The following is a 20,570-nucleotide window of genomic DNA, read 5'->3' on the forward strand; positions in this document are numbered from 1 at the left end:
ATCCGAGGCCATGGTCCTCGGTCGGAAAAGGGTGGAATGCCCTCTCCAGATTGGGGATGAGATCCTGCCCCAAGTGGAGGAGTTCAAGTATCTTGGGGTCTTGTTCACGAGTGAGGGCAGGCTGGAGCACGAGATTGACAGGCGGATTGGTGCAGCGTCGGCAGTGATGCGGACTCTGTACTGGTCCGTCGTGGTGAAGAGAGAGCTGAGCCAAAAGGCAAAGCTCTCAATTTACCGGTCGATCTATGCTCACCTATGGAAGAAAGAGATCCAGGATACAAGCGGCCGAAATGAGTTTCCTCCGGAAGGTGTCCGGGCTCTCCCTTAGAGATAAGGTGAGAAGCTCGGAGTAGAGCCGCTGCTCCTCCACGTTGAGAGGAGCCAGATGAGGTGGCTCGGGCATCTCATCAGGATGCCTCCGGGATGCCTCCCTGGGGAGGTGTTCCAAGCATGTCCCACCGGTAGGAGACCCCGGGGACGATCCAGGACTCGCTGGAGAGACTATGTCTCTCGGCTGGCCTGGGAATGCCTTCGGATCCCCCGGGATGAGCTGGATGAAGTGGCTGGGGAGAGGGAAGTCTGGGAGTCCCTCCTAAAGCTGCTGCCCCCGCAACCCGACCCCAGATAAGTGGAAGAGGGTGGATGGATGATTACAAGAAATCAATTTATTCAATTTATTTCATTGAATTAAATCACTGGGGGCGGCTCGGTGGTGCACTGGGTAGCACATCCGCCTCACAGTGCATTGCTTTAGTTTGTGGATAATGGCTCCCACTGGGTTTTTGAAGTTCCAAAATCTCAAAAAAGTGTTTCTTTACCTTTTTCAGACTGCTACAGACTTTATACATTTTATTTTCCATGTGTTCTTGAATTTCCTTGTATTGGAGCATGCACCTTGTAGCCCCACTTTACATTGATAGGCACTCGAGTGATTTCTCAACCCACCAAATCTGGTGGTAATGTGACTAGTGAAACAAAACATAGCTGTTCGGAACCTGCGGAATATGTGGAGGAGCAATTACTGTATTTTTTCTTTGTGGGCTACATAGGTTTGGATTCTATTTGTCCTGACTAAATTCAATATTCATTTAGAAATGTCATTTTGTATGAGTGCCATTGTGAGACAAAGTTGGTTTATGAGCCAAAACATAGCAGAACGCTTTTGCACAGCACATAACAGATGAAGTCATCAGTATTATTGTCAAAATGTTGTTTATATTTGGTGAATGATTCAATAATAAAACAGCAGGAAACATTTCCACATAATTTGTTCTCAATAGCGAGGATTGTACTCTTGATCACTTGCACTGCTGCTTTGTCTGCTATGCTGGTGTCCTCCATCAGGTTTCCAGGAAGAATTCTCGGCAAGATTTAGTACTTCATCGCCCGTCTCTATGCCCAGAACCTGTCGCTGCACCAGTTTGTAGTACAGCCCCCCACTGGCCATCAGCTGAGCATGAGATCCCTGTTCAGCCACACGGCCCTTATCGATCACTATGATGCTGTCTGCTCTCTCCACAGTACTGAGCCGATGTGCAATCACTAACACCGTGTGCTCCCTAATGATGTTGTTTAGAGCTTGCTGAACCTGTAGGAACCATAAGATTACAGAAAAGATCAATCAATTAAATCAAGTTTATTACAATTATTTTTCATAATCATTTCTAAATCCTCCAACAGTGGAAACCCCAAAGACAGATGAAACTGAAACAAAAGCAATGCTGCTTTAATTTTAATATCACATAGATGGTGGACGTATGCAGTCAAAATATATCATACTGTCTACATCATGATGTTTGAGGACCTATGAGTCAGATTTCAACCCATCAATACAAAAAAATTCAAAACAAAGAAAACCTAAAATAATTTTTTTCACGCGCTTAAAATGAAGTCTGACAATGTAGACACTTCATTTTGAATAGGTGCTACAAAAGACCTCAAACAAATCTAAAACAAAACAAAACCAGAATCAATCCTTTAATTTTTGCTAGGCTTGCTCGATACTGACCCTCTAAAGTCCTACGGTCATGAACCCCTAAGTTTGGTGTGACTTTACGAGTGTTATTTCCTGGTTGTAGTGCATTTAGCTTAAAGGTATTAGAGAGGATCCTATTTAGAATTTTTTTGTAATATTTCTCAAATTTCTCCCCACATAACACCGACGGACTTTCAAATAGGTCATCTTAAAATACATATATTAATATATATATATATATATATAAACCGCGCACTCTGTGGGACCAGAAAAACCTCAACCAATCATTGTCAGCATGAATAATGGCAACATTGGTCAGTTAACTTATCAATCAATCAATCAATCAACCAATCAATCAATCAATCAATCAATCAATCAATCGATCCATCAATTTTATGTGTTTTATTTCCTTGTTGATATCCATGCTCGCTCACGTCACTGCGCAAAGAAAGCACTGCGCATGGGCATAGCTTGTGATTAAAACACCGCAAGCTTTGGACACTCTGGCTTAGTTGTAGCGTTCCCTGCTTGATTTCTGTGCAAAAACGGCTGATGAACGTCGTGATGATAAAGGTTCTCGCAAAAGAAAGCCTGTTTTTGATGTCTTTGAGAAGACAAATTCTAATTTGGCACTCGTGCATGCAAGTGTGCAGGCGTTTCCTAAAAACAACAGGGGAGGAGGGCCTTGCGTAGTATGTATTCAAATACGGACATATAGGCTCTACTTTCTGAGCTGTTGGAAAGAACGTCTGTAATGCTTTTTAGATGCATTTGACTTAGGTTGACTCAAAGGTTCCACTGGCTGGCATACAATTATTCAAACCAAGTTAAGGGATTTTATTGCATCTCAAGAGTGTCTTCATTTGGCAATAAGTGCTTTGGACCATTTTTCACTGGGAAAAAGAAATGTTACTCACAATGTGTTCACTCTCAGCATCCAAGGCGCTGGTGGCTTCATCCAGGATAAGAACACGAGGGTGTCGTACAAGAGCTCTTGCAATGGCCACCCTTTGTTTTTGCCCACCTGACAACTGTGCACCTTTCTCGCCAACACCTAGCAAAAAGTATAATGCATTCAGTGAGAAAGGATACATTTAACTCCTTCACACCATTTAAGTTAAACTAGCACAAGACTTAACAACATTACATCTATTCTAGAAAAAAAACACATTTGATTATCATTAGATTGGAAATTAACAGATGCAATAATAACTTGTTTGATAGCCTTGGGGCAGGTCCATGATGAAATCATGCGCATTCGCTTTTATGGCTGCCTGTATGACAGCCTCCATGGGGACATCCGTCAGACCATAAGTGATGTTCTCCTCAATTGTTCGGGCAAAAAGCACTGGCTCTTGACCCACAAGCGCCACCTGCATAATGATAATCATTACTAGAAATGTAACAATTTATTTTCAAATCCTGCAGCATATCATTAAAACATTAATATATTGCTTAATCAGTAATAATGTATGAATTCAAGTGAAGTCAACCCCAAATTTTGTTCACATAAATATGTTGTATGTGCCCAAATTAGTCTAATTATGGCATTTTGATGAATATTGCATTTGTGGAATATAGGCTAAGCAGCCAAATTCACCCATTTTTAGCAATTTCGGGGGGGGGGGTGCATTTTGCCACATGCTGTCGATTCAAAATGATATCACAGTTGTCAGGTTTCAGGTCACAACCAATCATGGCTCACCAGTTATCTGATACCGAGTAGTGATTGGTTGTGACCCGAGACCTGGAAACTGTGATGTCTTTGTCAGTCGACAACAAGTGGCAAAATGGCTGCCCTGTGAGATGGATGTGGGTTTTGCCTGTTTATTTCATAGTCCACAAACAAAACATTTATCAGAACACTGTGTTTTGACTCGTTGGGCTGCACAGATCATATTACTACAAAGAAAAATTGGGGGTTGATTTCACTTTTAGTATTGGTGTCACTGTCTACTATTGTCATTTCTATATATTTGCTCAATGTCACAGCAGAATGCAAGAATTTCGGACATGGACTGACTTGAGAATGGAGGTCACAATGCAGGAAGGTGTGAACAGGCTTTCCATCCAAGAGGACTTGACCCTGCTGAGGTGCATAGAAGTTTTCCAATAGGTTGACACAGGAGCTCTTTCCACTGCCAGAAGGTCCCACCAGGGCAGTCACCTCGCCCGGCTTTAGAGTGAATGACACTCCCTGCATCAGACCAATTATTGTTAAAACAACTTGAGTTATTACGCTGTAGGGTAGATACAATGTGCTATATACAGTGCATATAGTCCTAGAAATTACCTTAAGTATTTCCATCTCTGGCCGAGTAGGGTAGGCAAATTTGATATCTTGAAAATTCACCAGACCAGTGAATGTCTCCAAAGTCTCTGTGCCATCTGCTGGGTGATCCGGTTTTCTGTCCAAGTAGTCAAAAACCTTTTCAGCGGCCCCTACGCCCTGCATGAGGCCCGAGTAAACTGACGCAATGTTCTGCAAGATGAAATGCACAAGTATTTAGCAACAGATGATGAACCTTGTCATTGATTAACTGCAGAATAGGAGCATAGGAGAAAAATGAATTGAGATTAATCACCGACAAACATTCCCCCATTTCAAGCGTGTATATAAAAAATGATAACAATTGGCTGCTTTCCATCTGACCAGTAACCACAAGGTGGCCACCATAGGCGAGGATGGTCACCTCTAGAGTGAGCTCTGAGATCTACAAAACAGAAAGACTTGATAAATACCCACTCTGTGATCATTACCAAGGAAATCAATGAAATATAATACCTACACAGCTGGACCACATATAGCAAGCATATGCCAGAGCTTGTTTCTTGTTGAGATAGTACATGACAACGAGCTTGTTGTAGTAAGAGTCAGCCTCTCGATGCTCGTTAGCGAAGCTTCGCACTGTCTTCATGGCGGAAATGGTTTCTTCTGCAACTTTGTTAGCCTTTGCAAGTGTTGTCTGTACCTCTTTAGTTAGTTTCTGGAAAGAAATACAGCATAGTTAGCTTTGATCCATCTTAAAATATATATATATTAATTAAAAAACTGATGATTACCTTGTAGTAATTCCCATAATACTCTGAAAGAAGGGCAATAAAAGGAAGTCCCATCATGTTCACTAATGTTAGCTTCCAGGACATCCCAAACATAAAAATGAGAAAGCCAACAGCTTTGATGGCGCTCCTCAAGAACACATTAATGTTCTGGGAGATGAGGTCACTCACTTGGGTGGTATCAGCTGACAGACGTGAAGTGATATCACCTGAAAAGTGATAAATAGATGAGAATATTAAATATTAAAAGGGATTGGGGTTTTGGTAACACTTAACTTTACCTGTATGGTTCTCATCAAAAAAACCAATATCCTGTTTCATCAGGGTTCTAAAGAGATGGTTCCTGAATCGAAGATTCAGTCGTGCAAATGTGAGCGTAAACACTCCTCCACGCACGCCGACTGCAATTGAACTGAATGGAGGAAAAGTGATCTAGTCAGGCATTTTAACATTTCTTTTATTTAAGCTTTTTTTAAGAAACGTTGTTCAAAAGTGGCCTGCTGCATGTATACCTACATTCAATGTACAATACAATTTTAACTGACAAAAAAATGTTACCGAATTACCAATATGGCAGATTAAAAACGTATCCAACTGTATACCTACATTCAATGTACAATGTTAACTGACAAAAAATGTTACCGAATTACCAATATGCCAGATTAAAAATGTATCCAACTGTTCAAACCATAAGAACACAGCGCTAATTTGTACCAGCACCAAATTTATGCTAAAGTCTGATTCCCACTACCTAAACATACCATTCAGTTAACTTGATTATTTATTGTCTGTAAAAATTAAGAAACAATGCTTATCAGGGTCCTGTTCCCAAGAGCCCTTATCCAGCCTGTTTTAGATGCTTTCCTCTTCCAACAAACCTGCTTTAAACTATCAGCTCACTAGCAAGCTTTGCAGAAGCCTGATGATGATTTGAATGACGTGTGACAGATCTAAGGAAACCTCTAAAACAGGCTGGATAGGAGCTCTTGAGAACTGGACTTGGGCATCCCTACTTCATCTTAACGACCCACAGCAAAACAATTATGCTTTTCCATGCTGGTTTTGCATAAACTGCTTATGCTGCTCGATATATTCCTTCTAATCTAACAGACAATGAAGACATGTTATTTTAGTGTACAACACCACATACAAACACAGAAAATACCTGGTAAGGGCCAGGACTGTCAGTGTGATAGCAGGTTTAGTAAAGTATTCCATGCTCTGATGGACCACAATGCTATCTATAGCCTTGCCATAGTAGTAAGGTATGAAGGCTTCACCTGCAAGTGGGGGGGGGGGGAAAAAAAAAAAAAAAAAAAAAAAAAAAAAAAGAGACAGTCATAGTGGAAGCCACACCAAGATTAGTCATCATCATTGTTGTTACCATTAGTCATCATCATTGGTTATTTTCATCTCAACACTTAAATGATACGAGTAAGTAACCAGTGATTTTATGAGGCATACTGTGGGTTTGGACCACTTACTATTTTTATGTAACCATTATTTTTAAGGCTACTGAGAACAGATTGACAATTGCAAGGCTGACCTGACAGAAGATAGCAGAGTAAAACAAAGAAAAACAAAAGCAAATAAATATTCTGAGTCAACATCCACATTATATTTCATAAAATCGACATTGTTGGAGAAAAAAAAAAAGAATAAATATGATGGCAATAGAAAGAGAAATACTTTAGCATTTTATACAATAATGCAAAACACATACGGAACTATACTAGATTGGGCAGAAAATACATTTCAAAGATGTTTTTATGTTATTTTCTGTCACTATGGCAATGTGTATATGTCTGGTCTGGTGCGTAACACAAGCAGAGCTAAACAATCGGAGCTCAGAGACACAGCAAAAAAGCACACTTTTAGAGCAAGGAGGAAATCCACTGCTTAAACGATTTACTCCGGTCTTTTAGAGATCAGAATTTTGACTTTAAAAAAACACAGATGTCATGTAAACGTATTCCGTGAACTTCAGGTTTGCCCGACAGAGGCCACTGTCAATGTGGAACCCTGCTAATGATGGTGTCAAAACATCTAACATGCTATGATTACTTATATTGATAAGTAATCATAGCATGTTGATTAAAAACAGGAAGCACCTCATCAGAAATCCAACTACATACTCACACACAGCAGAGATGATGAGGAAGATGATGGCTACAGTTAACAGTCCTCCATCTTTTCTCGAGTAGTTCAGCAGACGGCCAAGAGTAGCTCCTGTGGTGGTCTTTGCTCTTGCTTTCTTCTCTTGCTTGTTCTTCCCCTCACTGCAAACCCCTTTCTCCTCCTCCTCCTCCTCTTCACAATCTGACCGAAGCAAATTCTCAGTGTCCTCGCGACGTCCTTGTTTACGGGTGTCATGGTTTTCCTGACCAAGAACCCACCACAGTACCAGAACTGCCAGTGAGGAGAAACAGGTCCAGCAGATCAGACTCAAAGACCAGGGACGATGAGTTAGGGGCCCAAGTTCACTCAGCATCAGCAGCTTGGCCAGCGTATACGTTATTATGGTCTGGCAGACTAAGAGGATAAGGGTGGTGAGTTTAGTCACCCTGTGTGGACCATCCTCTCTGTTCCACAGCACTCCAATGGAAGCACCCAGCAGGAGACATGCTCGAAGCAACGCAGTCCCCCAAATGTCCAACACGGATTGCAGAATGCTGAAGTTCAAGCCATCCTCCACAAATATGAATAAATGTGATCCATGTGCATATAGGACGGTGGCAATAATGAGGTCCAGTAGAATGTATGAAATAGAACAACTCACATTTATTTTAGTACCCATGCCGATTTCTTTGTCAAGAACTAATAAGAACTCTGTGTTGTAAGGGTAAGACTTAAGGGTTTTGGGCCAATTTTGGACCAAAATCTCTCATTGTAATTAACCTCTCACGTTCTACCGGCCGTTTTACATAAAGCGGTAAGAATATAACTCCGCAACAAAATGACACCAACAAAAATAAATATCCTTTGGGGGTTATTTGGGGAACATTGACAGTTGTTATCCATGTGCCGCCACTATTTTGAGCTAACCATGATAATTCGCTTACAGCAGACAGCAACGAGCTGGTCTCTGGTGGCAAGTCTAGTATAGGCACTGCAGTCTCGGTGTTAATAAAGTTCGACGAGGCTTACCGCGGTATATGCTGAATAAAAAGTCTCAGAATGACGCATATCATAATTGGAAGAAAAAAAACAAAAAACCTCTAAGTCAGTCCCGCTGCGTTCACTTGTCACACCGAATGCACTCGCAACGTCAAGTAATGGGAGCGTTTGTAACGACGTAATGGAGTGCCCTCGTCTTAAATCCTTGTACGTTGCCATTTACTTGTGAAGTAATTCACGTTACTGCGGCGCCATCCCAGACGCTTTGTGTTCTGATTATTTGGGGAAATTAAGAATGACATTGATACCTGAACATGAGCGTGTCTGACGCGGAAGAAAACAGTGTGAAGCTCCGCCCACATTATGCTCGTTCAAGAACAACAAGCCGTGGATCTTAAAGACAACGTCATTGATGGATTACATTACTTCGTGATGAAAGTCTTTTAAATGATGTACGGCATAGTTTATATATGGAATTGTTTATACGTATTTGAAATGCAATGCGCATTTCAGCCTCCTGATAGTATGCCAGCAAGTTCTTTGCTAAAACGCACGAACCCGATTCGATACGTCTGCAATACACTGTATACAAATCTACTGGCGAACATTAACCTTTTAAATACTGCAAGGTTAAATACGCTAAAAAAAAAAAAAAACGCTATGCGGCTCGGCCAAACCACACTGGGGGCCAGGATCAGTTTTATTAAATGACTGATTGTCAGAGTGAAATGTTTTAAACCATTTTATTGATAGTCAAAGGACTTTGTGGTATGATTACCCAGGAGGAATTGGTGGAAAGTTTTGAAAATATATTAACAGCAATTTACGTTAATCAAGTTAAAAAACACTAACAACAAAATACTGCCGAAGACAAAGTAGATTGAAATAATTTAATATTTTTTTAGGAAAATATTTGTATGATCTCTGGAGCTCAAGCAAAGCAAACTTAATGTACATCACTGAAGTGTGTGTTAAATTGAACAATGAACACTCCTTTCATCATGATCTGGATACCATTTTCCAATCATAACTTCAAATATTCCAAATGCAGTCTTTCCAACTTGTGAGATGAACATTTCAGAGTCCTAAAGTCTCAGTGAATATCAGACTCAGCCATGTGAAACGTTAATTCAGTTTTTATAACTTCAGAGCTACTTTGCTCGGTGGCCAGCACCGTCTCCACGGGGAAAGATAAATATAACCCATCTTCTTTCAGTTTTTTCGAAGGGGACACTCCAGCACAAAAAAGTGGCTCTGATGTTTTTAAAGTCATTGAGGGGCTGTTGTGTGCCTTTCTTTTTACATTCTTCTTCTCTTCTTTGTAGGCTGCTTTCATGTTGGCTATCACCTGAAGACAGAAATTGAAAGACCGAACAGGTGAAGAAAAAAATAATGTAACTGAATTACTCTATAAACATACAGTAGTTGAAATTTTAACAATCTGTTTAACATTTGTTATCATGCTAAATACACTGACTAGAAAAACTCTTGAGAGAGAGAGAGAGAGAGAGAGAGAGAGAGAGAGAGAGAGAGAGAGAGAGAGAGAGAGAAGAGAGAGAAAGAGAGAGAAAGAGAGAAAGCGAGAAAAAGAGAGAAAGAGAAAGAGAGAGAGCGAGAGAGAGAGCGAGAGAGAGAGCGAGAGAGAGAAAGAGAGAGCGAGAGAGATTTTATTCTTTGATTGATAGAACTTTATTTATCCCACAGTGGGGAAATTTTCTTGTCACAGCAGCGTACAAGAGTGCAAGAATACACAAAATAAGTGCCAAATGTATAAATGGATAAATTACAGACAAACAAATTAAAGACAAGTGCCATTAGTAGTGGTAGAGATGACACGGAAGTTGTATTTGTTCTTTTTAGTATTTGTATTTGGTATTTCCGTTTTTAAATAAGAGTACAGTTACCACCAACACTGGTAAGGAGAGACAATGATAGCACACATTGTAAATTGTAGTTGGGGATTTACCACAATTTCTAGCGTATGTTCCAGTGACAGCATTACTCAGATACAGGCAACATTTGGCGGGAGTTGGCTAAAATGAGAATTTCTGGTCATGTATTTGGCACCATTGTATTGGCGACCAACAGTGGTTATTTTTACATGGAAACAAACTCTTTTTGACTGACTCCATACTCACTCGTGGGTTGGCAGCCGCAGATTCAACTATTCACTAATTCTTGGAACTACTTCTGAATATGCTTTTTTCCAAGCCATGTCCAACATCAACATTATGAAAAAACAACCCCATTCTACTAAGATTATACATATCTTAAAGGAAAAGATAAATAATTACCAACTGCTTAACGGTGTTCTGCTGTTCTTGCATTATTGTCATGTATGCGGAAGCCTTCTCTTTGACAGAATACACGTCCTGCTCGTGATCATCATATCCAAGTGGACCAAGTGTAGCCTAAACGAAAGAAAAGGGGAATTTAAAGAACAGAAACCCAATTGCTTTGTTGGAAATAGCTTGCGCCCAGTCTTACTTGGTTTAGAGCGTTAGCTTTCCGGTTGAACATGAGCGAGTAAGGCGTGAACTTGGTTGTGGGGTTCATGGATGTTCTGAAGAGAAACAGCACAGGATCCAGAAAGTCATCCCAGTCTGTCTGCTTTTCCGTCACCATCTGCGTAATAGCCTCTTTCAGCAACGGACTAGTGCAGTCGTGTAGCGGGTTGAGTTGCGGCTGAGCCAGAGGAGAGACTTTTTGCATGATGCCCCATCTGTGGCTCAACAGATTTGTAACCTGCCAAAAAGAATCCACAACACATCGACACACCGGAGATCCATACGTTCGAATCCTCCGATTGATCGGCTTGCATGATTTCATTATAGACGACGTCTCACCTCATCACAGAAGTCTGGGCTCTGTGTGCACACGATTGTTTTCGGGGAACCAAACCTGAACCAAACCGAGGTGAAAGCATAATTCCAATCGTCATCAATTTCTAAATACCAAAATATTACAGGTAAAAACGAATCCTTTCCTTGGATGACTTTATGTTAAGGTTTCAATTAGGGAGCTTGAACACACATCTACGTATGTCGAGGTTCACAGCATCAATACGTGGGCCAACACAACATAAAATGCTAAAATAAAATGCTAAATTGTAATGATGTCAACAAGAATGTTCAATATCATTCTAAGCAGTCAGAATGTGTGCGTTTACCTGGACATACATTTGGAAATACACCTCGCTATGGAGACAGCGTCCGTCTTTTGCAGTGGAAATGCCTCGGGCCATTTGCTGAAGTAATCAATGAGAACAGTAACATGCGTGTTCAATTGCTGAGTCTCTGGGAAAGGCCCTGTAGAACACAAAAAGAAAAGCAGAAAACATGTGGAAACCAATGACAGAAAACAAGTTAATTTTTTTTTTCATAACAAAATGAGGCAAAAACCTATTATGTCAATCCCAACGATATCCCATGGTGCATCCACTTTGATTGGTCGGACTGTCCTCGCCAGATTCTTATTCCTCTCCGCATGTTGACATGTCTCACATACTTTAATCTGAAAAATCAAATCAGATAGATTAGACATCATCATTAGTGCCACATGTTAGAGGTTAATAAGCACATAAAAACAGTACCCAGTCCACCACATCCTTGATAATGCCCAGCCAGTAGTACTTGCTTTGAATTCTGTGGACGGTCTTCTTCTGACCCAAATGATGTCCGATGTCATTAAAGTGGCAGTCCAGAAAAATCTGTCTCTTCCGCTCAGCCTCAATGACAACCTCTCTCTTTTCTTCTTTCTTTGGCCCCACATAATAGAGCTTGGCATCTTAAAATTCAAATGTACATTTAAATATAGTGGTAAAGGCTCCAATTTCAAGTAACATAAAATGAGAAATGATTGGGAAATGTATTTAATTTTTTCATGTTTGTTGGGCTGGTATCTCATAGAAACTCACAATGAATTTAGGGTCAATGTTTTAAGTCTGGCATACATTTTCTGAGCAAACAAAAGCGTAAATAAATTAAAAAAATCTTTACACAGGTGGTATATCAACGATTGCTCATTGAGCAGAAGAAAACATTGCATTTTAAAAGTTAAATGAATTTAATAAACAATGTTGCTTAGATTAAAAGTGAGGGTTGCCATATTTATTTGATAAATTCCTAAATAATCACAATAATATGCATTGCACAGCGGCAATAACCCCATACCGTTGCAGAAAGCCAAATACAGTACTGTACACACACACACACGCACGCACGCACGCACGCACGCACGCACGCACGCACGCACACACGCACACACGCACACACACACACACACACACACACACACACACACACACACACACACACACACACACACGCACACGCACACAATTTCAGGGATCATCAATTCTCAATCTAAAGATGTGTCGCACTTACAGCACACCCGATTGAAATGATCAGGATCGTTGTCATACTTACACAGCTGATGATCTGATCATTTGAATCATCGGGTGTTGTGGACGCGGGATAATCTAAAATATTGTGATTAAACACTTGAATACCGGGGTTCGTGACCCTGGAACACGTTTGGGAAACGGAAGCGTGTCTTCACGGGCGGGGGATAAAAACAAACCACTCTATTACATTCGATGATGTAAAAATTTAAAGCAAGCCTCACCGTCGATGATAAATTTCTGTGCGTATCTTTTGAGATTCTTCTTCCTTAATGGATTCATCGACTGTGGGAAGCATCCTTTAGCCATAAAAGTGTAAATGTCGCCAAGTTTACTCGAGCTGGATTCGACCACCTCCTCCTCTGCTACTTGCAAAGCGTCTACACTCAACATTCCTGCAAAGACCTAATGATAGTAGGACGTAAAACCGTCAAAAAACATCCAGTAGCATATTGCGCTAATGCTAAAACATGCAACTGGAGTGGTGTTTTCTTCTTCTTCTTTTTCTTCTTCTTCTTCTTCTTTTTCACTAATGATGAAAAGCAACATCGAGGATCGTTATTGCCACCAACTGCCTTGCAATCAAAACGTTTACGATACTTAATGGCCTGTTGTGAAATCGGATATTGTGCCCTCAATATTGTTCTACGAATTATTAAATCACAATTCTATAATAATTGACTATTGAATTACTATTTATTTTGAACTTCTATAGGTATTAAAAGTACAATACTTATAAAAGTAAAATACAAACTCGTATTGTTGTTTGAGCTTGTACCATCAGGGGTCGCGAGCACCCAACGCATGAATTATTTTGCTCACCGTTTTTAAATGTAGATTGGATATTTTGGAAGGAAACATCATCATCATCATCATCATCATCATCATCATCATCATCATCATCATCATCATCATCATCATCATCATCATAATAATAATAATAATAATAATAATAATAATAATATTAATCAATAATATTATTATTATTATTATTATTATTATTATTATCAGTAGTACTCGAAGTAGTATTGTGAAAGTAATTCTTTATAGTAAAAACGTATATTGTTTTTGTCTTAGTTGTATTGTTATTGATCACGGGTTTCCTTTGCAAACCGGAAGTGGTAGGCAAATTGGCAGATAATCGACACGAGAAACAAGGAAACTTGGCGCATTGCATGTCACTTGTGTGGGTGTGTCAATGTTTTGTCGTCAACACCTTTCTTAGTGACCACGATGACAAATGAAGGAAAAGGAAATCAACAGTTTTATATCTGCAGCTGTTTTAAGACAGACAACATTTTTCTCGAAGACTACAAACTTCATGTTCGCTTTATGACGGAGGAGCAGTTCAGACGAGACTATGAAGCCGTGAGTTGAGTCCAGCGTAACTAGTTTTGATTTCAGTATGAATATATGGAAATCCTTTTAACCTACGTGACGCGTATATTTTAGCTCCTGAAGAGGCTTGGCTGCGTTACCGAGCAACAGTTTGAGGATGTCCTTAACAAGGCAAGTGCGCAAAGACGTTATCGTTCATCAGCAAGCTTTGATGAAACCTGAAACGATTCTGATCATTTGAACGAGGTGCGTTACATTAAAAAATGCCACCTTTCTAGCTTTAAGGTTCACAAAAATAACTAGAGAGAAATTCGTTCTATTCCTTTACAATTTGTTTTTAGAGCAAGTCGAGAAAAATATGTAGAATCACTCAATTTTGAGGACAAAACCTAGAAGCATCCTGTAATTTTCATCAGTGGATTGTTATGATTCATAACTCCTTCATGAAAGATGTCATCTGAACCAAAGGAGAAAATTATAACATGTTTACATGTTATGTCAAAGCTGGGATCAGTTGTCATATCATAATTTGCTGGTCGATCAATGACATCATTGATCAGATCAGCAAACACAATCTCCTTTGCTCCTGGGACGTTTTATCTTGCCATTGATAATAATTGAAGAATCCTCAACATATATAATACCGTCACATACGTTTTTCTCCCAAATTTTATTAATAGTGTTTTTTTTTTCTTATTGATGTGTGTGTGTGTGTGTGTGGGGGGGGGGGGGGGTCAGTTTATTATTCAGTTTATGTATAGGTTTCTGTACATTGACCCCCCCCCCACCCCAATGCTCTGGAGAGTATATTTTCTAGTATTTGGTTTTCTCTCAAGTGCATTTTTAATTGTACACAATTTGTGGCTATTCGTGGGCAGTCTCCCCGAAAGACCAGGGGTCAAATGTGCAGTAAAAATATATATATATTTACATTGATTGGACAGATTGTCCATCTTAAGATTGATGATCAGTTATTTTTTATTTTTTAGCTCGGTGATTGGCTCCATGATCCTAATTGTGTAATTACATTTGTTTGTGGTTTTAAAGTGAAAAAATATGAGACTTTACAAGGGATTCAAGAATTGTACTATTGCAAACCACCGTCGAGGCGCTAAATGTCCATCCTTCTTTTAGATTTCCCAAGAAGTGGACAGGCGAATGTGTTTTGTTGCGACATCTGCTGACAGAGCTGCTATCATAAAGGACACATACCGGCCTCTGCATCCTCATGTGTACCATCTGCAGGTGCAGTATTTGCTCTCAAAGATGTCATCATAATTTATTGTAAAAAAAATTCTGATGAATTTGAATGCCTCTTCTTAGGAGACGTTCCTTGCGCCAGAGTTCAAGCATATAATTAAATTTTGTCAGAGTCGAAATGTCACATCTCAAAGTCTTTGTGACTTGTTGGAAAAAGAAACAGGTGAGCTAAAGAAGCATGTTTCTAAACTTTATATGGTTTTTAGCATGTTCACAAGATCATTATTTACAAAGTAATGCAATAATGCAACTATTGTACATTTGACTGTCGACAGGGTTGTTCAGTAGTGCTCCCTCCGATACACTCCTAAAACATTTAACTTCAAACAGAATTCTAAAAAAAAAAGTCATGTCTTTAAACACATTTACATAACACACTTGTATACACACTTTTTTCTTCAATATTTTAATATATATATATATATAGTATTATTATATTTTATTTTTAAAAGTATTTTTTGTTGCCTTTTGTACTGGATGAAATTAGGTACAGTTGTTTGTTTGATTGTTGGCATGATAGTGGCACACAGCATCTTACAATCATTTCTGTCAAAGCGGCCAGGGTCTACCGCTTCCCAGTGTTCACCAAAAGCTTCTGCGACGATCTGATGGATGAACTGGAGCACTTTGAGCGTTCTGCAGCACCTAAAGGTCGACCCAACACCATGAACAACTATGGGGTGATTCAACCATCTTTTCTGGCTCCAATTGAGCTTAAATGTGGGTTGTTTGTTGTTAGCAATCACATCTCATATTCATGTTGCTTGCTCCAGCAAAGCATCTTAAAGATGTATAGTTGAAACCAAAAGCTTACCTGGACTGTTTCGCTGATTCCCTCTGTCAGAACTCGAATAACTAAACCATGTTTGTAGACCATCCTGCTCCAACATGCCTATTCTGTAGTAATCCTACTTTAGTGTACACTTGAGAGTTACATTGGTATTTTAGTCACTATTAACTTAGCCTGGCAAGTGGCAAGCCAGACTCAATGCTGTACTAGCGATTGGGTCTGGAGGGGCATCAACTGTGACTGGGCTTAAAATCAACCGACAAATCAAATTCGTTTACTTCCTGTCACTTTTTGGCAGCGGGAGTCCATCTCTCAACATTCAAAACGGAGCGCAAGAGAGACAATGAATTTAATCCAGCATTAAACTCATATTTAAATATCTAGAAACACATAGCCATCAAAACCCCAGTAACCAACAGCATTGGAAGCATTTATGTCAAAAGAAGACGTGGATTTTTTTTTCTTCAACATCACGTTGGCTCTTTGCTGATTGGTTCCTGTTTGCGCAGTTTTACCCTACCTCAGAAATGGCCATCAATGCGACTCTCCACCAGACCGATCGCTGTAGCATTGGTCTTGGCTTGCCAGGCTACTACTAACTAGTAGTTCCATCCATTCCAGACCGAAGCAGAAATCATTTATTTCATCTTTTGCAAGTTGCATAGATGTTAATGCAATGATGTGCCAGTGTGTAGCATAGCAACTCAAAAATGATCATTTTTACATTTCAAAGCATCATTATTCCCGAGGGGGCAATTGGTTTCTTTTGGGTCTTGCATACCTCCTATAACATTCAAGACTGTCACCTAATAATATCTTTCCATTGTCATCTTTTTCATTTTGTTTGAAAAATCTACTTCAGATGTCATAAAATGTTGAACTACTCTTTAGTTTCTTTAGTTTTCAGTACTCATTCTTTAAAACTTTATTTTCACAATTGAGATTGAAGTGAATAAAATAAACAATAGTTTTTCTTGGGCGGGGGGGTCATATCGCCCTGCCTTGCCAACTATGTGTATACAACAATGCAAATGTAAATAATGAAAGCTCGAATGGAATTATAAATGTCAGATTTCAATGTCTTCAGTCCTTCAATGGCATGTCTTTCTTTCTTCACAGATTCTTCTAAATGAACTTGGCTTTGATGAAGGCTTTGTCACACCTCTTCGTCAGCAGTACCTACACTCACTCACAACTGTGCTCTACCCAGATTGTGGAGGCCACAGTCTGGATAGTCACAAAGCCTTTGTTGTCAAATATGACATAAACGAAGACCTGGACCTCAGCTACCACTACGATAACGCGGAGGTCACGCTCAATGTCTCCTTGGGCAGGGACTTCACAGAGGGAAACCTTTACTTTGGTGATATGAGACAGGTACATTTTGAGGTGTGTTCTGATTCTGAATGTGCAATTGAATTGAAAATAGTTTTGTTTGTGATTCAACACCCTCTGGAACAAGCTTTCATGACTTTTGATTGGATTTCATTAGAAATTCTAAATTTCCACTGGAATGAATTGCACAACAAACTTCAATTTTTTTTGTGGACTATGTAACAGTTAAAGTCTAACAGGAACTAAAAATGAACAAGTCAGCCCCAGTATTCTACTTTTGACGTTGATGAGTTCCATCACTTTTTCTTGCAGGTGCCTTTAAATGAGACCGAGTGTTCAGAGATTGAACACAGAGCAGGCGAGGGCATTCTTCACCGGGGCCAACACATGCACGGCGCCCTGCCTATCTCCTCGGGTCAGCGTTGGAACCTCATCATCTGGATGAGGTCCTCCCGGGAGCGCAATAAACTTTGCCCAATGTGCAATAGGAGGCCAGTCCTGGTAGAAGGGGAGGGCTTTGCGGATGGATTCACCAAACAACCCACTCTGCTGCTTGGTAACTTCTGTCAACTCACCTGACATATGTTGAGGGCACCACATGTCTGACAAGGGAGTGTGTCCGTTCCATTAATGACACGAGGGAATTTTTTTTCCGAGGTGCCACTCTCATCCACTGTTGATTCAAGTGGGTAGCAAAGTTGATGTGCCATAAAGATGTCGTGTCACTAAACAGCAGATGAATATGGGTGTTGTCAGGTGAGCAATAGCCCTTTGCTGCTTGTTTCCTCACCCAGGTATGTTAAGCACTGTGAAGTAGTACAGATGAGATTTTTTATCAGGCAATATGGAGGCTGTCTGAACTCTAACGCTGGTAGAAATCATGTTTCTTAGTTTAATTCAAAGCACTTTTAGTCCACTTGTTTAATAGGATACGACATATCACACGTTGAGAACAGAACGCTATTATGTCACCACCTTCAGGAACGTAGTGGGCACAGGATCGTCTAGTATTTTTCGAGAAACTGATCTGCAAACTCCAGAATAATGATCCTCATATACTCTAGTTTGTTCAGTCATGTAGCACAAGGTGTGTAGATACTTGTTACATGACAATGGGTTAGCATTTTAGCATGCCAAAGGCATGGCTCCAGTCGGCCGTTGTGCTTATACTGTAATCCAAAGATACAAGAAACGGTCCATTTTAGAATACTGTACTTTTAATGTAATATTTAAATTGAGAAACAGGTAGGTATTTTGACACATTTTTCAAATGGGCCTGCTCATGGTTAAGTTGTTCATCTCTCGTGACAGTATTTGCGAAAACAGAAACCTGTACTCTACAATCTGCTTAATAAAAACCTCAAGAACATGAAGACATTTGGTTGTTTCTTTTTGTTTCAGATAAATATCCCATTTTGAATAGTTTTCACTGACAGGTTTAGGAGGCCATGGTCAAAAGCAAGCTGGTTCTGAGGGGTCATACATACATGCAGTACAGCAGTACACAATACAATACATAGCAACATTATTGAAAATATAACTTTACAACATCATGTAAATAGCCTATACTGTATCATAAATAAATCTCTGTACTTTTGAGGGACAAGTCAGCCTGTCATCATAACACTATACCGAGGCCAACACAACAGTATGGTACATTATATAGTATATTGTATTGAGAAACTGCTACGTACGCAATGATACATCAAAGGGAGAGTTATACAACACATGAAAGCTTAATTTCTTATTTAAGTTCAATACATTTATGAGGAACCCACTGGTTCATAAGAATTATTGAGGTGTCTGCTGTCTGGAACATTTGGAGCTCTGAAGTACATCTCGCTGCGAGCAAGGATCCACTTCATAACGTCGTCTCGCCGCTCATGTCTCGTGGCCGGTGGTGATCCATGTCCGAGTCGTCGTCAGATTCCATCTCTATCTTGACCTGTGGGACGGGGCAGGCCATCCCTCGCCCCATTGGCATGGCTGGAGATGACGGGCAGGAGATCTTCAGGTGTAGGGTAATGCTGAGGAAGGGCAAGCGCCAGTTACAGTATCTCACACATTCAGGCAAAAACATGAGTTTTAGAAGGAGGCCAAAGGAGGAAATATAAGTTTGCTCCTGAGATGCCAGACACAAACTACAGAAGCTCATGATGGAGTCTCGGAGAAAATGGCCAAGTGACAGGGGGAGCGCAACTATCTCTATTGTTCGTGGTTAACTGAAAGCAATAGTCACTATGCATTTTTTACAGTTGACTTCCAAATCACTTTTTAAAATACAAAGAATTTAGAAATAAACCATTGTATTCACTTGTTGCTTAAATATATATTAACTTTTTCATCCATTATTCTGTCTCTTATGCATATACTGTACAACTCACTAGAAATGCCCGTTGATTTGTCAATTGGGGATGTTAAACTACTTTACTACATCTTCAATGATAATCTACTACAGTCAAATTTGTATTTGCTTTTTTTCCAAACCATGCCTCTTTCAAAGCAATGCAGACATGATGGTCCATTTGCGAACACAAAATGAGGCCTAAAGGGTGATATGTATTTGTTGGACTAAACGACCACATCTAAAAATTGTGCTTTGACTTTGGACAAGGGAAGATCAGTTCCAACAGAGTTCACATGCAATTATTGTGGATTTTCCAAAGAGTTTTTGGTGAAAAAAAGAAACAACCAAAGTAATAATGATTCTTGTTACATATGGATGAGCACATCTGGGAATGAATCGTTTAAACATAACATCTGTCCTTTAGACACCAACATTTAATTTCTTATTATTATCCATGCAATGCATGATCATGAACACAGAAAGATAAATATCCTGACATAATGGCATAATGACCCAGCAAATAAATATAATACATTTTATTTCTTTCCACAGCCCATCTGTCATAAAGTTACACACATTAAAGGAAAATACATTGTTTACAATAGTGCACATACCGTGAAGGATTTGCTACATACCACAGGAAGAAAAGTAAGATTAGAATGATCTGCATTGCCTTAAAGTGCATGGAGAGGACATGTAAGCGCCTGAGCCCGAGCATGTCACACTGAGGACAATGTTTTACGATCAATCCCTGAACGGACTACGTCTTTGTCTATGATTTACATTCCATGCAATAATAAGACACGAAACATAGGGGAAGCAAAAGACTACGGATTATTGCATCTAAAACTGCAATACAATACAAGAGAAGACTGCACAAAATAAAAACAAAAGAAAATAATTATTTTACATTCATTTATTACATACATACTTCTGTCTTGGACGT

General features: G+C 39.7%; 4 protein-coding genes across 19 annotated transcripts in view; 1 reads left to right on the top strand and 3 right to left on the bottom strand.

The window, feature by feature from the left end:
* Window positions 1-1,195: 1,195 nt before the first annotated feature.
* abcb9 (ATP-binding cassette, sub-family B (MDR/TAP), member 9) lies at window positions 1,196-8,512 on the bottom strand. Of its 2 annotated transcripts, XM_085909538.1 has the most exons (12): window positions 7,175-8,512; window positions 6,201-6,315; window positions 5,317-5,447; window positions 5,207-5,244; window positions 5,039-5,110; window positions 4,765-4,962; window positions 4,561-4,689; window positions 4,269-4,457; window positions 3,999-4,172; window positions 3,189-3,348; window positions 2,893-3,029; window positions 1,196-1,588 (listed from the first exon to the last, which is right to left on the bottom strand). In XM_085909538.1, exons 1-12 carry the CDS (start codon window positions 7,830-7,832, stop codon window positions 1,274-1,276), a joined length of 2,316 nt encoding a protein of 771 aa, XP_085765664.1. In that variant the 5' UTR covers window positions 7,833-8,512; the 3' UTR covers window positions 1,196-1,273. The 2 variants fall into 2 exon arrangements, with proteins under 2 accessions (XP_085765664.1, XP_085765662.1); XM_085909536.1 differs by having other exon boundaries at window positions 5,039-5,244; window positions 7,175-8,511.
* A 516-nt stretch (window positions 8,513-9,028) lies between these two features.
* Window positions 9,029-13,100, bottom strand: LOC147057703 (gypsy retrotransposon integrase-like protein 1). Of its 4 annotated transcripts, none has more exons than XM_085908794.1 (8): window positions 12,779-13,100; window positions 11,745-11,938; window positions 11,554-11,665; window positions 11,322-11,460; window positions 10,999-11,053; window positions 10,640-10,777; window positions 10,447-10,563; window positions 9,029-9,500 (listed from the first exon to the last, which is right to left on the bottom strand). In XM_085908794.1, exons 1-8 carry the CDS (start codon window positions 12,945-12,947, stop codon window positions 9,246-9,248), a joined length of 1,179 nt encoding a protein of 392 aa, XP_085764920.1. In that variant the 5' UTR covers window positions 12,948-13,100; the 3' UTR covers window positions 9,029-9,245. The 4 variants fall into 4 exon arrangements, with proteins under 4 accessions (XP_085764920.1, XP_085764919.1, XP_085764921.1 ...); XM_085908793.1 differs by having other exon boundaries at window positions 10,640-10,897; XM_085908795.1 differs by having other exon boundaries at window positions 10,640-10,897; window positions 11,789-11,938; window positions 12,779-12,928.
* Window positions 13,101-13,684: 584 nt separating this feature from the next.
* Window positions 13,685-18,647, top strand: ogfod2 (2-oxoglutarate and iron-dependent oxygenase domain containing 2). 3 transcript variants are annotated; one of them, XM_085908797.1, is made up of 7 exons: window positions 13,685-13,922; window positions 14,007-14,063; window positions 15,027-15,137; window positions 15,216-15,315; window positions 15,708-15,832; window positions 17,062-17,331; window positions 17,590-18,647. In XM_085908797.1, exons 1-7 carry the CDS (start codon window positions 13,788-13,790, stop codon window positions 17,854-17,856), a joined length of 1,065 nt encoding a protein of 354 aa, XP_085764923.1. In that variant the 5' UTR covers window positions 13,685-13,787; the 3' UTR covers window positions 17,857-18,647. The 3 variants fall into 3 exon arrangements, with proteins under 3 accessions (XP_085764923.1, XP_085764924.1, XP_085764925.1); XM_085908798.1 differs by having other exon boundaries at window positions 17,062-17,319; XM_085908799.1 differs by lacking the exon at window positions 13,685-13,922 and having other exon boundaries at window positions 14,007-14,138.
* The window catches only part of slc4a5a (solute carrier family 4 member 5a), a 37,400-nt gene continuing 35,312 nt past the window's right edge, over window positions 18,483-20,570 (bottom strand). For all 10 annotated transcript variants that reach the window (XM_085908788.1, XM_085908790.1, XM_085908782.1 and 7 more), the window contains one exon: window positions 18,483-19,304. In XM_085908788.1, the coding sequence (XP_085764914.1) occupies window positions 19,139-19,304 (166 nt within the window). In that variant the 3' untranslated portion in view covers window positions 18,483-19,138. The remainder of the gene's footprint in view (window positions 19,305-20,570) is intronic.

This window comes from Syngnathus leptorhynchus, chromosome 4, assembly GCF_054491065.1.
Source record: "Syngnathus leptorhynchus isolate UIUO chromosome 4, UIUO_Slep, whole genome shotgun sequence".
Taxonomy (NCBI): Eukaryota; Metazoa; Chordata; class Actinopteri; order Syngnathiformes; family Syngnathidae; genus Syngnathus; species Syngnathus leptorhynchus.